Source organism: Phyllostomus hastatus, unplaced genomic scaffold (genome assembly GCF_019186645.2).
Source record: "Phyllostomus hastatus isolate PE091 unplaced genomic scaffold, TTU_PhHast_1.1 phas_contig_40, whole genome shotgun sequence".
Classification (NCBI taxonomy): domain Eukaryota; kingdom Metazoa; phylum Chordata; class Mammalia; order Chiroptera; family Phyllostomidae; genus Phyllostomus; species Phyllostomus hastatus.
This window is the reverse complement of record NW_025333872.1, coordinates 34,558,823-34,578,347: the sequence shown is the minus strand read 5'-3', so window position 1 is coordinate 34,578,347 and position 19,525 is coordinate 34,558,823. Positions and strand designations below refer to the sequence as shown.

At 36.1% G+C, this 19,525-nt stretch overlaps 1 protein-coding gene across 3 annotated transcripts in view; it reads right to left on the bottom strand.

Annotated features, from left to right (window-relative positions):
* Positions 1–19,094, bottom strand: part of TTK (TTK protein kinase) — a 38,249-nt gene extending 19,155 nt beyond the window's left edge. For 2 of the 3 annotated variants that reach the window (XM_045843430.1, XM_045843431.1), the window contains exons 1-11: positions 18,942–19,094; positions 17,673–17,813; positions 14,971–15,193; positions 14,520–14,626; positions 12,183–12,326; positions 11,604–11,709; positions 11,399–11,471; positions 11,212–11,306; positions 9,624–9,711; positions 8,242–8,362; positions 2,610–2,758 (exon numbers count right to left, since the gene is read on the bottom strand). In XM_045843430.1, coding sequence (XP_045699386.1) covers positions 2,610–2,758; positions 8,242–8,362; positions 9,624–9,711; positions 11,212–11,306; positions 11,399–11,471; positions 11,604–11,709; positions 12,183–12,326; positions 14,520–14,626; positions 14,971–15,193; positions 17,673–17,811 — 1,245 coding nt within the window. In that variant the 5' untranslated portion in view covers positions 17,812–17,813; positions 18,942–19,094. The remainder of the gene's footprint in view (positions 1–2,609; positions 2,759–8,241; positions 8,363–9,623; positions 9,712–11,211; positions 11,307–11,398; positions 11,472–11,603; positions 11,710–12,182; positions 12,327–14,519; positions 14,627–14,970; positions 15,194–17,672; positions 17,814–18,941) is intronic. The other variant, XM_045843432.1, reaches the window with a different exon arrangement.
* Between the last annotated feature and the right edge of the window lie 431 nt (positions 19,095–19,525).

Here is a 19,525-nt window from a genome sequence, read left to right as displayed (position 1 = left end):
CCTGGAGGCATCATAACCCTGGTGTCAAACTATATTACAAAGCTATAGTAATAAAAAAAGTATGGTAATGGCATACACACACACACTCCACAGGAACACAACAGAGTACAGAAATAAACTCAGAAATATGTGGTCAATTAATTTACAACAAAAGGGGCCAAGAATGTACTGAACATAACAGGGAAGGAAGAGTCTCTTCAGTAAATGAACTTGGGAAAACTAGACAGCCACATGAAAAACAAGAAAATGAACCACTATCATACACCATACACAAAAATTAACTCAAAATGGATTAAACACTTGCATGTAGGATCTGAAACCGTAAAACTTTTAAAAGAAAACATAGGCAATAAGCTCTCTGACATGGGTCTTGGTTATGATTTTTTTGATCTGACACTAAAAGCAGACAACAGAAACAAAAATAAGTGAGACTACATCAAACTAAAAAGCTTCTGCACAGAAAAGAAAACCAGCAACAAAATGAAATTGCAATCTAAAGAATGGGGAAAAGTATTTGCAAATCATATACTGATGAAGGGTAAACACCCAAAATATATATTAAAAACTCATATAAACTCAAGAGCAAAATCATCATCATCATCATCATCATCATCTGGCTAAAAAAATGGGCAAAAGATCTGAACAAACTTTTTCCCAAAGGAGATATACAGATGACCAATGGACACATGAAAAGATGCTCAACATCAATAATCATCAGGGGAAAGCAATAAAAACCACAATGAGGTATCTCCTCACACCTGTTAGAATGACTATTATCAAAAAGACAAGAAATATGAGTGTTTTGTGGAGAAAAGGTAACCCTTGTGCACTCTTAGTGGGAATATAAACTGGTATAGCCACTATGAAAAATAATATAGAAAAATTAAAAACATAACTACTGTATGACCCAGCAATTCCACTTCTGTGTATTTATCTGAAGAAAATGAAAACACTAACCTAAAAAGATAATATGCACACTCATGTTCATGTTCACTGCAGCATTATTTACAATGATCAAGATATGGAAAAAACACAAGTACCCACTAATGGATAAATGAATAAAAAAATGTAATATAGGAGTACATACACAATGGAGTATTATTCAGCCTAAAGAATGAAATCTTGCCATTTGTGACAACATGGATGGACCTGAGGACATTGTGATAAGTGAAATATGTCAGACACAGAAAGATAAATACTACATAGTATCACTTATATGTAAAAATCTTAGCCCAGGCTGATGTGGCTCAATTGCTTGGACCATTGTCCTGTAAATTAAAAGGTCAGGGGTTGGATTCCCAATCACAGCACATACCTAGGTTGTGGGTTTGGTCTCCCATCAGGGTGCAGATGAGAAGCAACCAAATGATGTTCTCTCCCTCCCTCTTTCTTCCTCTCTACCCCTCGCTCTCAAATCAATAATCAATAAGCATGTCCTCAGGTGAGGATTTTTAAAAAAATCTTTAAAAATTAAGTCATGGGGATGTAACAGACAGCATGGAGACAATAGTTAATAATACTGTATTACATACTTGAAAGTTGTTAAGCGAGTAGATCTTAAAGTTCTCATTGCCAGACAGAAAAATTTTGCAGCTATGTATGGTGGCAGACATTAATGAGATTTATTATGGTGATCAATTCATGATACACACAAATATAAAATCATTATGTTGTATACCTGAGACTAATATGTTATATATCAATTATACCTCAGTAATACAAAATACTTGTTTTTCATAGAAGTGCATCTATATTCACATGTAATGGGTATATTGTTTTTAATCTATTAATATTTTTAAAATTCTTGGTTTTACTTTCTAATACAGTCAATACAGATAAACATAACCTATGTAAACAAAAGCTCTTTGGGTGTCTCGATAATTAAGTGGGTGAAAGAGGGTCCCAAGGCCCAAGTATTTGAGAACTACTGAGTTAGAATATAACTGAAAACAAACAGTGATAAAAAGTAGAGCCATGGACTAAAATAGGTATGGCTCTCCAGCAGTCTACCAGACCATTCCGTCTGAAATGGCCCCTAGCCACTGTTACAAATTCACATGCATTGTCTAGTCTCATGTTTTCTATTCCATCCATGAGGATGACAATAGGAAATTGTCAAATGCTTTGATACACAATGCATTAGAGCAAGGATCAGCATACTGTTTTCTGTAAAGGGCAATACAGTAAACATTTTAAGACTAGATCATCTCTGTTGCAACTACTCAACTCTGCTGTTCCAGTTTGAAAGTAGCCATAGATATAAGTAAATGAACCGGCATGTTTGTGTTCCAATAAAACATCATTTGCACACACAGGCTGGGAAACAGATTTGACCCACAGGCTGTAGCTTGCTGATCCCTACAGCAGTCCACCAGTAATCTAGAAACACTACTGAAAATAGAACAGAATAAAATAAATAGAAAAGACTTCAACTTGGCATATGCTATTACTGAAACTGTTACTGAACATTGTTTTGTGAATAATAAAAACCATTAAGTAAACTATTCCACTAAATATGGTGCATAAGAAGTTAATAAAGTAAGAAAATATTTAACATGATCATCACATCTGGAACAATGGCATGTTACATGAGAGGAAAAGAAAGTTACCTCTGTATCAACTTTTCGGGTTATCTCTGGAATCTGCCATTGATCTGAAGAAGCAGCAAGATTCTGGTTTATACATTTTGACCTTTTTTTAGATTGCCATTGTTTCTGGTTACTTTCTGGAACTTTTGGTTCTTGATCTTCTTTAGGTTCTGAAATTGTTTTGTTGTTATTGTCATTAAAATGCAAGATTATTTTATAATAACAAAATTACACCTAAACACTAGAACATGCTGCAAATGATTAGCATTTTGCTTTTAAAAACGAAGAGTGGAATCAAAAACGTTAAGCCAGTTGTTGACAATTTGCTTATAGCAAACCAATTTCACAAACCTGCAACACGGCCATCTTAAGTGCTTAGGGTTTCATTATCAGAGAGCATTCTGAATTTAAATTTTTCTGGTCTTTACCAGAAAGTAAGCAAATAAGTAAAAATTAAAAAACACATGTTATAAAGTCTTACTAATAAAGATAAGCTAAGTCACCATTTTTACAGACTCCTACTTTTTAACAAAAACTTTACCTTAAACTGGTTTGCAATTTACTTTAAGGGTCTCTAAACAAAAGTGCCTCAACAGGCCCAATAGCCTATGTACCCAGGGAACAGCTTCACACCGCGTTGGAGCACAACCATCACACCACCTCTACAAATGACATAGTCAAAGGGTGAACTTAGTGGGCACCAGAGCCCTGCTGAAGTAAGTCCTGCTGTGTGGCATGGGCCCCTGCACAGCTGATCCTCCACAGGGGTCAGAGGTTGGTGGTCAGTGGTCACAGCTAGTCCTTACAGCTGACTGGCCTGGGCAAGTCACTCCCATTGATCTGCCAATAGCAATCAAGGCTCAACTATAAGAGAAGAGTATGCACAGCCCACACGGTGGGCACTCCCCAGCTTGGGAGGTAAGGGAGGCTGGACCCTACAGGACACTTACTACATTAGGCCACTCTTCCAAGCTAGGGAGTCACAGCAGTTCCATTTCATACATAGAAACAAACACAGAGAGGCTGCCAAAATGAGGAATCAAGATGTACAGTTCAAAACCTTGGTTATAAGAATGCTCAGTGAACTCAGTGAGAACTTCAACAGTATAAAAAAAGGGCATGAAAACCATAAAAAAGAACCAGTCAGAAATGAAGTGTACACTAACTGAAATGAAAAACAATTTACAAAGAATCAACAGTAAGAGTGGATGAAGCCAAGAATCAAATAAGCGATTTAGAATATGAGGAAGCAAAAAATGCCTAATCAGAAAAACAAGAAGAAAAAGGAATCCAAAAAAAATGAGGATAGTGTAAGGAGCCTCTGGAACAACTTCAAGTATACCAACCTGAAGGTGCTGGAAGGAGAAGAGAGCAAGAAATTGAAAAACTACTTGAGAAAATTAATGGCAGAAAACTTCCCTAACTTGGTGAAAGTAACAGATATACAAGTCCAGGAAGCTCAGAGTTCCAAACACAATGGATGCAAAGAGGCCCAACCAAGACACATCATAATTAAAATGCAAAAGGTTAAAGACAAAGAATTTTAAAAGAAGAGAAAAGAAATTAGTTACCTATAAGGGAGCTCCCATAAGGCTGATTTCTCAAAAGAAATTTTGCAGGCTAGAAGGAATTCATTAATATTCAAAGTGAAGAAAAGCAAGGACCTGCAACCAAGATTACTCTCCCAGCAAAGCTATCATTTAGAATCGAAGGACAGATAAAGAGCTTCCAGACAAGAAAAAACTGAAAGAGTTCAGCATCACCAAAACAATATTATATAAAATATAAAGGATCTTCTTTAAGAACATCAAAATATGAACAATAAAATAGCAACAAATATATCTGTCAACAATTGAATCTGAAAAACAATATAAACAAACAGAACAGAAGCAGAATCATAGATATAGAGGGAGGGGAGCTGGGCAGATGGGAGAAAAAGGTGAAGGGATTAAGAAGTACAAGTTGGTTGTTACAGAATAGTCATGGGGATGTAAAATAAAGTAAAACACAGGGAATATAGTAGCCAAAGAATATATATGCATGACCCATGGACAATGGTACGGGATGCTTACAGGGAGGGGGGAGGTGCTCTGAGTGGAGGAGGGGAAAGGGGGGAAAATTGGAACAACTGTAACAGCATAAGCAATAAAATATAATTTAAAGTAAACAAGAAAAAAAAAAACAAGAGCCTCAACAATATATTTACTATTCTATGAATATCAATATTCCATTCCTATCACAAAAGATGCAAAAATCTTAAAATATTTTCAATTCATATACAAAAGAATATAAATTATGATCATTTTGTATATATTCCTAAATGTGAAGTTTGCTTACTATTTGAAAATCAATTTGTCATAATAAAATAGAGAAGAAAAAATATGACCAACTCAGTCCTGGCTGGTGTGGCTCAGTGGGTTGAGCAGCAGCCTGCAAAACAAAAGGTTATGGGTTCAGTTCCCAGTCAGGTCACATGCCAAGGTTGCAGGCCAGGTCCCTAGTTGAGGGCATGGAGGAGAAAACTGATTGATGTGTGAACATCAATGTTTCTCTCCCTCTCTTCCTCCCTCCTTCACACTCTCTAAAAAATAAATAAAATTTAAAAAAGGGAAAAAATATGATCAACTCAATAAACACTGAAGAGTTTTATAAATTTCAACACACAGGCACTTACAAAAAAACTAATGATAATCTAGGTATAAAGCAAAACTCACTCTTTTGATACTTGATAAAGAGCAGCTACAAAAATCTACAGCAATTATCATACAAGGGTAATATACTGAAAACTCCCCTCTAAAATATGGAATGAGAAAAGACTGCCACATATCATCCCTTCTATTCACCACTATACTGAAGATGTTAAGTGCACTACAGCAAAGAAAGGAAGTGAAAATTAAAAGACTTAGAATGAAAAAAAATGTTATATTATTTTCAAATGACATGGAAGAATCTATAATAAAATATTAAAATTATTCAATGAATTTAGCAATGTCACCGCATCTAAGATCAATAATTAAAATCAGTTGTATTTTTATATATCAGCAACAAAGAAAAAACAGGATATAATTTGTTTTTTAAAGATCCCATTCATTATAGCATCAAAAGCTGTCAAATATTTAGGAATAACTCTAGCAAAAGATAACCAAAATCTCTACGGAGAAAATGATGCTCTCAATATTTTAAAGACTACTTAAATGAATGCTAGGTTAGTATAGTATAAAATTTGTTAAGATGTGAGCTTGTCCCATTAGGTCTCAATCAAAATCCCATTTTAAAAAAATGTAGTCTGGTCCTGGCTGATGTGGCTCAGTGGATTGAGCGCTGGCCTGAGAACCAAAGGGTCCATGGTCGATTCCCAGTCAGGGCACATGCTTGGGTTGTGGGCCAGGTCTGCAGTACAGGACATGCAAGAGGCAACCACACATTGATACTTCTCTCCCTCTCTCTCCCTCCCCATCTGTCTAAAAATAAATTTAAAAAATCTTTTTAAAAACTGTAATCTGATAGACTGTAATATTTATATGGAAATCCAAAAGGCTCAGAACAGCTAACATAGTCTTGAAGAACAAAGTTGGGAGATTTATACTGATATGAAGAAATGAAACTGGAAGTATTTCTGACAGATATGAAGACTTACTGCAGTAATTAGAACTGTACAGTATTAGCACAAAGATAGACAAAAAGAACTATGGAACAGAGAAGAATCCAAATCCACACATCACACACAGAATAACCTAATTTACAACAATTCAGTGAGGGAAAAGAGGGTCTTTTCAACAAACACCAATGGATCAAATGGATATACACATGGGAAAAAAGGATCTTGACATTTGATCTTATATAAAATTTATGATCTTAGAGTAGCAAAAGATTTGTTTAAAGACACAGAAAACACTCACCCCAAAAGAAAAAATTAATAAATTAAAATGCATGATAATTATGAACTTCTTTTCATCAAAAGTCTTCACCACATAATGGGAGAAGTCACTTGTAATACATATATCCAACAAAAGGATCTGTGTCTAGATGATATAACATCTCCTAAAAATCAATAAGAAAAAAAACCCAACAGAAAAATTGACAAGACACTCCAACAGGTGCTTCACAAGAGGATAGCCAAATAACCAATAAACAATCAGAAAGTTGTTCAACATCATTAGACATCAAGGAAATGCAAATTAAAACCACAAAGAGATAATACTTAGCAGCATCAAAACATCTAAAACTAAAACCCAACAATAAAACGACTGAGACGAATATGGAGCAAGTGCAATATAATTGCTGTTCAATGGTACACCCACTCTGGAAAACTGTTGGGCACTGTCTACTAAAGGTGAGCGTATACACATCTGGTGACCCAGCAACATCGTCCTTTGAATACACTACATAGAAATAAGTATGAATGAAACATTGCATTGCCTATACTCTTATGATCTGGGCAGTTTTTATAATTAGAAGTTTTACTATATAATAAGTATTATCAGTATGTCTTCATTTTAAAACATTAAATTAGGTGTCCCATTAGTCCTTAATCACACGAGTTTATAGTAGATGCCATGAAAGTAAAAAATCTAACAGTTTTCCCCAAATACTAGGATTAAGGATCTATTTCCAATCAAAATAATAGCAAGAAGACTATTCTAGGATGACTAACCACCTCAGTTTGCTGGGGACTGAGGGCTTTCGTGAGACATGGGACTTTCAGGGCTAAACCAGGCAAGTCCAGAATAAACTCAAATGACCCAGAGCAAGCCTAGTTTTGTCCCAGTACCTCTCCTCAGTCCAATCAAAAGAAAAAAATCATACATCCAAACTAACAACCTTTGTCTGGACAATGATCATCCATTTAATGACCCTGCTCAAAAATCTTTAATGGTACTCTGACATCTAAAAGAATAAAAAATTTAAGCCAGCCATTTGAGGTTTACCAAGTCTTACCTTGCCTTTCTACACTACCTGTGTTAAAGTTTTCAGCATAACTAGACTGTCTTTGGTTCCTAAAATGTTTTATTCTTTTGCATATGCTATTCCCTCCATCTGAAATAGTCACCAGTATTCCTTCCTATTTATTAACCTCTAATAGTTTTTCTCATTTCTTCTCTTCCACAAAGTATTAACCTTATTTCCCCTAAATTAGTTTTTCAAATTTCTCCTCCCTCTGAGTTCTCATAGCATTTCATTTATGTGGTTCTCATGACACACTCTACGTTCTACCCAGTACTATATTTAGCAGTATATCTCCCACATTGGATGGCAGTCTCCTTGGGACTCTGGGTCATTCATTTGCATATCCTTAGAGCATTCATCATAGTAGTCACATAGCGGAAAACTAAATGTTTGATTAAAGAGGAAAAGGAGAAGTGTCATATAAACACAGCTTCTGTGTCCTTTCCAGAAAGTATTTCTCAAGCCAACTGAGAAAAATAACTCAGCTCCATGGTACTTTCCATACACTCTCTTTTATGCATTTTTTAGGTGAATAAAACTTCCTTTGCTACAGAATTCAATGTCTTTTATACACTCTTTATAATTCAACTGAAATATAAGGTAGAAAAAGGGACAAAGTCTTACTTATATTACAGATCTTAGGTGGCTGATTAGCACCTAAGGTGGCTTCTCTAGCAACAAAATGATTTTCTTAAGGAAGTCTTACCTTCTAATTTTCTTAGAAAACTTGATTCAATTTTATTCTTCAGGGTTATTGAATCAGTAATAAGTTCTGAACTTTTCTCATCTGACACCAGAGGTTCCTTGGAGTGGACATTTTGAACAGACTATATGAAAATAAGATATCAATAATAAAAGTTTCATAAACAGTAGTACTAATTTGCCTTAGTATTCAATATACTAAAGTCTCATGTATGTGAAAACACTGCTAGAAAAATTATCAATTTTAAGCACATGAAGACTCACAAGCTCCAAGAAATGATTAACTTCTTGAATTACTGACTAGAGTAATAGTAATAACCATAACCATAAACTTGGCCAATTTGCTTTTAATGGACATATTAATCAACTGCTAGAATATATTCACTTAAAAAGTGAGGTTAGAAAGTCTGAATCCAACATAAAACACACCTCATTATTTTATTACTATGATATTTTATCACCAAAAATAAGATCATTATTCAAAATTAAGATTTGTGTGAGACTAAGACAATAGTTATTCTAAATCCAGAAAGTAAAATTTTAGCAAAACTATGAATTTTTCTCTAAGATAGCCGTGACTGGCTAAAATTATTATTTAAAAGCATAGGCAATGAAAGAGAGGAATTACAAAGAATATACAATTGAAGAGACCCTCACTATGATGCCAGGGGGTCTAACTCAAATACAGTAAGAATAGTATAACACCTAAAAATCAGTGTATCCGAGGCTAAAACTTTTCTGGTCTTTAAAGTTCACACAAAGTTGCTCTGCCATATCAACACATCAGACTAAGTCCTCACCTCTGTAAATCACAATTTATTCTCTAATTTTTGTCTAAGATGTCCTGCCAGATCATTTGATTAAACATACCAAGAAACTAAAGCTGCGAGAAATGACTCCCCCAGCTATTACCAAACCCAGGCCACTGAGTCTACTTAAGCATATGTATAAGACGTGTTACTTCATTTATCCCAGAAGATGATTGATCTCTATCACCTCAGCCTTGGAGAAAGAGTTTAGGACTTCTGTACCACTTCCCATTAGTGGTCCTACATCTCTTGGGGCTTCAGGGGCACTGTTAAAGATATTGTACAAACTATGGGTTGCCTTTCACAGAAAAAGCCCCATGAACCCTGACTCAAAAACCCTTGCTCCATATAAAAATTCAAAAATAGAGCCCTGGCTGGTGTAGCTCAGTGGACTGAGTGTGGGCTGTGAACCAAAGGGTTGATTCCCAGTCAGGCACATGCCTAGGTTGTGGTCCAGGTCCCCTGTGAGGGGGCAACCACACATTGATGTTTCTCCCCCACTCTCCCTCCCTTCCCCCCTCTCTAAAAATAAATAAATAAAAATAAAACCTTTAAAAAAATTCAAAAATAGAAATACCTTTAAATTTCTCAATTCACAGGAATCATTTCCACTTGATTTAGATTCAGGCATAACCACTTCTCGGCATTCTGTTCTAGACGTCCGCCTATGATCCACAAAACAAAGTAATTTTAACATTTAATTTGAATTCAATCTTTTTAGTATATTTTTCTATTTTAAATGGAAGAAAATCTCTTGAAAAGGTATTTTAAAAAATAACATGATTCTAGCACAAATGTGATTTTAGGTGCTCAGCAATAACAAAAATGATAGAGATTAGTACGTGACTATGTACTTCATTATGTAGTAAGTAACAATTAGGGTGTGACTGTGGGAAAAGAGAAAGGAACAGCAATGTGTAAGTGAAGCTACACTTCAGATTGCAAATAGTTTAAGGATAAGAACTAGACTATAAACCCTTCTGTGGGCCTCCATAGTGCCTAGCATAGTCTATCATAATAAGAAAAAAATGCCTAGTATGTTTTTATTTGTATTTTCTTAGTGTGAGAAACTTCTTTATTCTTTAGTTAGGTATTTGAAATGAAGATGATAATATAATCATCATAACATTCCAGAGCTTAACCTGACAACCAAAATACTCTTCTAATATTATACACAGTCCAGCCTATATATAACAGGAATTGAAGTGTAGAAGATGCCAACTAATAACAATCCTTTCTTGCTTGCTTGCTTGCTTGGAGTTTATTTACTTATTTTTAGATAGAAGGGAAGGGACGGAGAGACAGAAACATCAGTGTGGTTGCCTCTTGTGCGCCCCCTATTGTGGACCTGTCCTGCAACCCAGGCATGTGTCCTGATTGGGAATTGAACCAGCAACCCCTTGGTTAGCAGGCTGACAAATGGTCCACTGAACCACACCAGCCAGGGCTCATTTGTGTTTCTAAAGTTTACTTGCCGAATGGTTCTCTAGAATCCAAGGGGACTATTCCAATGGAAATAATTTTATGAAGTGATCAGAGTTAGCAGTAGACCAGAAAAATACCATTAGCTAAACTGGAACACTATATTTCCATTTGTTTTACGGGAATAAACACTTAAGCTGAAGGAAGGAGGCACATTGGATGTAATAAACAACACTGTATCTCTACCTATTCGGCCTCACTTCTTGATGTCCTAGCCTCTGAAACAAATGAGTGGATTCATCAAACTTTCCATTGATAGCTGCTCTGCTTCTTGAGCTAGTTGGAAAAGAAATCATGCCCAGACCTCCTTCACCCTTGCTATGGGGACTTCTATATATGCACCAGAAAGGAACTTTTAACAGAGAGGCTACCAATTGAAGTGAGAAATGTTCAAACAACAGGAGTTTGGGTATGTCTGCAGTCTTTTAAGTTTCAGGTTGTCTTAATGTTTTTTCCTTCATGTTTCCTATTTTTTAACAGTTCCTTTAGTGAATATTTTTAATTAGTGAAAAAGCAAAACAAAGTCAAATCCCTCACTTATTTTTTATCCCTGTCATTTAAAGACTTGGTAACGTTTAATACTAAATAAAGATTTAATTATAATTACTATAAGACCATTCTGCCATCAATATGCAAATATATTGAAATATTGAAAACATTAAAAAATTAAAACCCAAACATACCGTTTTGTAAAACTTGGTACAACTGGACCATCAATCTCCTCATGACAATCTGGGCTATTTAGAAGGTTAACGGGGACTCTTCCAAATGGGCACGACTGAAAATGTTTTGAAAGATTTAGTGACCAAGTAGGAAATGAAAACCTCATCACTACCACCTTAATCAAAATAGATTAAAAAACTAACTTACCCGTTTAGCTTTGTTTGTTTGTTTTAAGGGATTTCGATGACTTATGTCTGCATCTTGAGGGGGCACATTCTCTCTAAACAGAAGAAAATACCCTCAATTTTTAAAAGAATAATATTAACACATGTATTTCCATTACTTGCTAAATACTGTTATCACTCTTACATGAAAATATGTATGTTAACGTATACGGGCTCAATTTCCTCACCCATAGAGAAACCTGGTTTTCGCAGTCTGTCCTCTGGAATCACAGCTGATGTTCCTACTCTGTCCAAGGGAATTGGGGAACGATTCCTGGGCACTTAAAACTGTAGCTGTTGTAAAAATTTTGAAATTGTGATTAAATTTGTAAAGATATAAGGAATACATAAGTAATTTCATAAATAAGAACAGTTATGGTCAATTTGTAAGACGTGCTCCTAAATAAGATATGCAGACTTAAAGATGTTCTCAAGATAATTGTCTAACTACATTTAATAACTATTTCATAATTACATAATTGTTTCCCCAGATTAAAGGCACATGCCCCATTTTTAAAAGCAAAAAGTGATTATCCTGCTTAGATCAAGTTGCTTTTTATGTGTTACCAGTGAAAGTGTGATCAACAACAACCAAATATTCAACATAATAATACTTTACTTCTAAGTGCCTCACCTCGTTTAAATATGAAATTTAAACTTAGATTGTGTCCATTCTACATAAATGTTTTTCTATAAAATATTATCCTTAATCTTTTTTCACAGATAATCAACCACAGAAAAGTATTAGCACACACTAGTATATTTACCTGATAAACTCTTCTTTTCCTCCTCTGAAAGAAGCTGCTTTTTTTGGAGGTTTAAATTCTGAATGGCAATTTCCAGCATTTGTAGTGGTACCGCTCCACATTCTACAGCTTTTTGAAGAAGTTGTTTGCTTTTTTTGAAATTACCTAACAAAGTAAAAACGGGTAATTATTTTAATGTAGCCATCTTCACTCTCCAGATTCTTATTCTTTAGGACCTTGAAAAAAATTTAAAAGCTTTAGGCAAAAATACTCATTCCAAGGCTCTTGAGCCTCAGTTCTGATAAACAACTCACCTTGAATAGTTTACTTGTGTAATATGTAACTGATGTATTTGTGCATTAGTGTATTACCACTGTCCATTTTCAGGTGTAAAAGAAGTATAACAAAGCAGTTACAAAGTGGAGACACCAAAGGCCAACAAAAACACTTAGGACCCTCAAGGAAATCAATAAAAGGAAAAGGTAAGCCCTAGATGCTGTCTGTGATAGACCCAAGAGCATCAATCTGTTACACTGCAATATAATAATTATCATTCATAATGACATTCAGTCATTAAGAAAAGGTTGACATCTTTTGCTAAAGGGAATCCTCCATCAAAAGGATTCTTGTAAAAAAAAATTGCAATGATAAAGATTAATCTTTACCTATCAGACTTAGCTACACCACCCTCGAAATGTAAAAATAATTACCATAATTACCTTTCCAAACACAGATAAATTAGCCCTGGCTGACCCCCAGTAACCGCACATTGATGTTTCTCTCTCTCTCTCTCCCTCTCTCTCCCTCTCTCTCTCTCTCTCTCTCTCCCCTAAAATAAATAAATAAAATCTTTAAATAAATAAATAATAAAAACACAGATAAATTACCAAACAAATTTTACTTCAATTGCAAACTTACCCAATCTATTTGTCTATTTTGTTATAAACGGTAAAATACATATATCATGTATCTTATAGAATGTTATCAACATTTATAGGAGCAATGCTATGAACTTGGCACTTAAGGTATAAAGATGATTAAGAGATGTCCTCTAGCTTCAGATAATTTACAAGTTTTAAGAATATAAATATATTTGATGGTGGTTACTGCATCTACATTTATTGACAGCAGTGACAGAATTTCATATATTGAACATTTTAGCACAGCAAACAAAAAAGGCTTAGATAACTAGTAATTAGGCAGCTTACAGACTTCAATGACAATTTGATGAAAACCATGGAATGTCCTCCACCCCTACAAACATACACACTAAACTACACATAAGATTTCAAAGACGTTGTATATTTCCTAAAAACTCATTCATCAACCTTGTTCAAAATAATTTTTGAACATGATTTTGATCTTGAGGTTAATATTACAATGCAGCGGTACAGATAAAGTGCATTTCTTTTTCACATATCACTATTTGCAATTTTCAATATCTGTGTGTTCTAAAGATGTAAAGTTTATAGTTGCTATTGATAGGCCATAATACCTCAAAAAAAAATTTAGGTAGAATGAAGAAAAGATAAAGGGTCTTAAAGCCCCAGCCAAACTTATTTTAATAAGCAAGGAGTTGGTACAATGCTTTTCTCCAACCTCAACCCTAGAGAATACTCTCCAGTTACTGAGCCCCAATTTGAATACCAACATGGGGTGCTAGCCGAGCCAAACCAAGAGTGATAATGTGTGTATCTGGTGACAAATGGGATCCGGAATGCTGCAGAAAGAAGTCTGAGGGAAAACAGGAACATGTGACCAAGAGGAGAGACTGAGGGTAGATCCAGAGGCCCCAGAAAATGAGAAAGAGAGAAGACTATGAATGGCCAGGCTAAAAATCTCTGAGGAAGAGATTGCCCTGGTCCTGTCCAAAAAGTGCAGAATAAGAACCACCAGGTGAGCAAGAAATAAAAGCTTCTACAGCAGTTTACTTATTTTTCTTCAGAGGGGAACCACCAACTAATGCTAAATTATATTCTGATGTTCATTTCAGTGCTATGAAATCAGAGCATAAAAAAGCTTGTCTTAAGCTCTAGCTTAAATATCTTATCTCCTTCATCCCACAAATACTCAGTGAAAAGCCGCTTTCCTTAGACTGTTTCTGAATCTAACTAAGCACAGACATGAGTGATGTTCATGCTTATTTCCCTGCATTCCTCTTTACAAGTGGAAGAGTTAGTATAAAAAGTATTTTCTGCATTTCCACTCAGGTGGGATTCTTACCCATAATATTATCTCATCAACTTTCCTGTCTTCTCTTGTCTCAAATTCCCACTTCACATATTGTTTAATATTAGCATATGAGTTACAAAGTAAGTTATCTTTTACTTAAAATTGGGACTTGATATTTCAAGTTACCTTGTGATAGTTCAAACTGTGCAAAAGATATATGCACAAAAGCAAATTTCTTGCAGTTTGCTCTGGCCATCTGAAAGTAGTCACGTGCATCATCCGGCTCTTGAATACTGCAATGAAGATTTCAAAGTCAAAGTTTAAGTAAAAGGGCACAGCTACCTAAGTTTTATAATTTTTCATTTTATTTTCTAAAAGACATGGGGTATTATTTTTTGTATGTGTGTAAAATCAACTCCTATCAGGGTTATTTAAAAAAATCTTTCAAGACAGAGCCAAGCATAGGGAAGTTGGGGAGATATGTACATAGTAAAGAGAGTTTACATTATTTCCTTGCTGATTATAAACAAAAGAATTTGGTAAAAAATATTAATATTCTTACAAATAATCCTGACTTGTTTTCATTTTACCTTTTTGTAATGTAGTTATGTAATGCAGTTAAAATATTAACACTTACGCTTTTAATTCAGCAAATCTCACTTGAATTCGAGCAAAACTCTCATTTTGGCCATATTTATCAGGAGGAAGTGCTTCAATTGCTTGACTGTAACGACCAATCAATTTATTTAAAAGGGCGTCATTTAGGGGGACACTGTTTTTCTCTAGTTTGAGCAACAAATTCAACCAGTCCTCTGGGTTGTTCGCCATCATCATAATTTGGTTAACAGTTCCCGAATTATCTGAATAAAGTAAACAAAATATGCTGTAATAACAGTAAGACATAAAAATTAATGCCATATTGCACTTTTCTGTCAAATTATAGTTATACTTTCAATGTCAATGTACGTAACTTTCTTAAGATACTTTCTAAAAAATTTAAAATTTGTGTAAATATAAGCAACTTATTTACTACATAGGTATCTTTTATCAAGCTATATTTTACTATAAAGAGTTATATATTTTGAAGGAAAAAATTTGGAGATAACTGTTGCTTATATAAGTAGCTTTTAAAAACCATATGTAGTCTAAAAATATTTTATGCTGTAACAGCATAATTCTATTTCAGCATCCTAACTATTCGAAGAAACCTGAGGTTTTCTCACTACCACTTGTACCAACTTTCTTAGAAAATTCATTAATGACCTATTCATTTAAAACTTAGATACTTATTACTCTAGTCCTATTGTAAACTTTTTTATCCAACATTATCTCCACATAACTCAAACTTACTTTTAAACCAATCTAACAAAAGCAGTTTACAAAAGATAAGCAACTAATGTGGTTATTTTCTTCTCCCTCCAAGTTACTCATATTTCTCCATAACTTTCTTTTCTTTTTAATTTATTTACTTTTTAGAGAAAGCAAGAGAGGGAGAGAACCATCAATGTGTGCTTGCCTCCCACATGCAGTAGGGTACTGCGGCCTGGCCCACAATCCAGGCATGTGCCCTCGACTGGGAACTGGCAACCCCTCGGCCGGCATGCCAGCACTCAATCCACTGAGCCACACCAGGCAGGGCTGATTAAATTGCCAGAGAAACTATTCTCAGAGAAACTATCATTCCTTCCACCAGTTTCAGTTACCTTCTCCTATTTATGATATTTTAGTCATTACTAAATATGATTAAGTTCTTATTTCTCAGAGAAACTATCATTCCTGCCATCAGTTTCAGTTATCTTCGACAAGGGCTAAATCTTTACTTTTGCAAGCAAAAGTACTGTTTCTGCATCCTACTAAAACATAGTACATTCATAACCTTGCTTTTTTATCTTAAATTTAATCTAGTCTGACCTTAACTTCATTTCCAGTTTTACCGCCCATTGCTTTCCTAACAAATTAGTCTGTAGGATGTCTAAAAAAGTGTCTTTGCAGATGTATTCTTCATGCCTCTGAATACCCCATTCTCCTTCCACTCAGCATTTGAAGCATTGTCTTTATAGTGTTTGTATTCATTGTTGACAAACATGTATTACATGTAGCATAATGATTTCATAAGTTCCCTCATCCAGAAACCATGGTTTTAAGCATTTTTGAGTCTTCCTCAATACTTAATTTAATGTTGCACATCCCAGTTATCAATAGATATTGAGTACTTAGAGGCTTGAGTGAGCTAAGGATTTTAAATAAGGACTCATCTACCTTGGTGTACAAGCTTTGATAGTGCTTTTTAAAAACACAAAACAAAGTATGGTGGTATACCACTAAGAATTTAAAACCAAAATGATAAGTTTCAAGTAAATATAATCTGTCACCATGACTAGATTACAGGTTCTTCCGTTTATTTTCAATCCTTCATCCACTTAATGGTTAGTATAGATATGACAAACTTTTCTAAAGGTCACTTTTCAAATGATGTCAATAATCTGAAATGTAGTAAATTAGGCTTCTGAGCTAATTTGCGGCATAAAGGTTGAGTATTAAAATTTCGGCATTTTCACTCATTCATCACTCAACAAATATTGAAGTGCCCAATATGTGCCAGACACCATTCCAAGTTGTGCAGACATAACAAAACAAATAAAAACCATGCCCTCATAGAGCCCCCTTTCTAGTGGAAGAGAAGAACAATAAATAAACACATGAATAAATCAGATGTAAAGTGATTAGTGCTATGAACAAAAAAAAAATAACAGGAAAGGGAGTGAGGGGACACACTCCCACCTCAACAGGTTACTATTTTAAATTGGTGAGTTAGGGAAGGCCTCCTTGAAATGACATTTGAATAAAGACCTAAAGGGGTAAGAATGAGCAGATATCTGGGGAGTGGTGTTCACTTCACTGCAGAGGGCAAGAGAAAAGACAGCGGGGTAAGAGCTGGTCTAGCGTACAGGACAGACAGCAGGAAGGCCACAGTGGCTGGAACAGAGTGAGCAAGAGAATAGAAAAAAAGGTCAAGGGAATAATAGAAAGACTCTCTAAATAAAAAATTGGGTTTCTGACTTTAATCTTGTACATAATTTTATTAAGGTTGGTAAGGCTTTCCATTTTGAAGCAAAAACAGCAATCTACTGATAGCAAGCATATCAGCAGAAAGAACAGCTGACAATTACAGAAGAGTTAAGAAAACTACCTCTGAGTACACTGTAATAAATGTTTCTTTTTTCATAAAGCATCAATTACTGAGAAACTTACATTATGCGAACATACAGTGGTTAACATTTTATTCCTTTGCTTAGTAGTCACTCAAAAAAAAAAAAAGAAAAAGAAAAAGAAACTCACCTGTGGTATCAGAAGGGACTTTATTCAAGCTTAGCTCATCAGTAAGGTCTTCATTTTTAAATTTATTTTTAAAATCTCTCACTTTGTTGATTATTGAATCAATTGTCAATTCTTTGCCACTTAAATCCTCAGCCTCCATTTCTAAAGAAAAAAAAAAACAGAACTAATCAAAATTCCTGTACATTACTAGCATTAAAGAGAAAAAAACACTGCAACTAGAGTTTTAGAATCCAGAAGACTAAAGCATTACTTATGTAAACACATCTTAACACAGATGTATTAAAGTAGTATTTGTGAAGCTATGTTCATAAAAACAACTGCATATATTTGAAGTTTGTTCAAGGTTCCACCCAATAGGCTAGTTATATTTTCTTCCTAACAGAACTTCCATTGCGTAACATAGAAATTGCTGCCCCCCCACCCTTCAAACTTTCCAATTTTTCTTCTACACACTGAATGCCTTTCACTCTTTCTCCAGAATTATTTTCTCTGGGTCATTTGCAAGTTCTGGCCTTCGAAGAAATGTGATGGACTGTTTGTTTGGATTCTGGTAGAAACACAGAAAGAATCCTGTCGGTGATGTGAACGGCCATTCCTTTAGTCCCCTGCTTTATGAGAGCAAGCCCGCACACTGCAAGGGCTCTACCATCCCAGCCCTTTACTGATATAGGGATATCTGCAGGCTTATTCTTGTGCATTTCTCTCAGAATCCTGACTTGCTAACTTAATCACTCTAACATCAAGAGTCTACTGTATCCTTATACCAAGCACTTGCTCATCTGCATGGTGGTGATAATTGGTCAACAAAGTGTCTGCAGCCTTCCTGACAATCTCACCTCTGTAATTCTCAAACATCAACCCAGTAAGGCAGGATCATTGATATTAAAGCCGCCAATGACCTCTGGTATTTAATAACTAAAAGGGGAGGTAAAGTAAGCAGCTGGACACCACCTCTTTAAGTCAGGTTCGAAAGGTAACTGTAAGAAAAGAGCCTCCATCTCCTGTCCCAGTTTTAAAACACCAGACAAGAGAGGAAGTGACTTTTAGGAGAGGATCTTAGGTCCCAAAGACTCCCCAGGTGCCCCGCCAGGCCCTCTACCCAGAGGGACCCACAACTAACTCTCGCTTCCGCGATCCTGAACAAAAACTCAGGCAACGCCCCGTGGCCTAGTGGAGGCAGCAAGGCCTCCCCTCCCCCTCCGGCTGCTGTAGCCGCGCCCTACGTGGTCTACTCCGCTGAGCCGCCTCCGCCTCGCCCCCACCACTTACCGACCCGTGCGGCTAAAGAGCCTGTACACACGCCGCCGCTGCAGTTCTGCCGCGCACTTCCGAGGCCGAACTCACCGCCAGAAAGCCAAAAAGAGAAGAAAAGATGGAATCCAAGCCCCACTCCGCAAACACGTTTGAAATTCCCCGCTGCTATTGCCCCGGCCTCCTATTGGCCGATGCTGGTCACGTGGAAGTGTCTGCCAGGTTTGTGTGCGCCGGCACCGCCCCTTCCTCTGCGGCCCAGCAGTTCCGCGGTAGGAGGGTCCTCGCTAGATCCCACCGGAGCAGCGGCAGGCTCCTGCGGGCCCTCTGTTTTCCCGGCTTTCGGAGGTCGGCTTTCCTGCACCTTCCAGTTTAACCAGGACAGATTTTTGTCAGAGGTGAAGCCACTCCCGGGCAGAGTTACTTGGTGAGCGGAAAACAGGGCGGAGACGCTGCTCCTAGCATTTGGACCTAAAAGATGCGCTGAGAGTAGGTCCTTCCCTCTGGCCCCACGACCACCACCTCCACAGCTTAGTACGCAACGCTCTTCACTGCCGGGGTTAGGAGGATGCAGCTACAAAGGATGGTTAACTACCTTACCT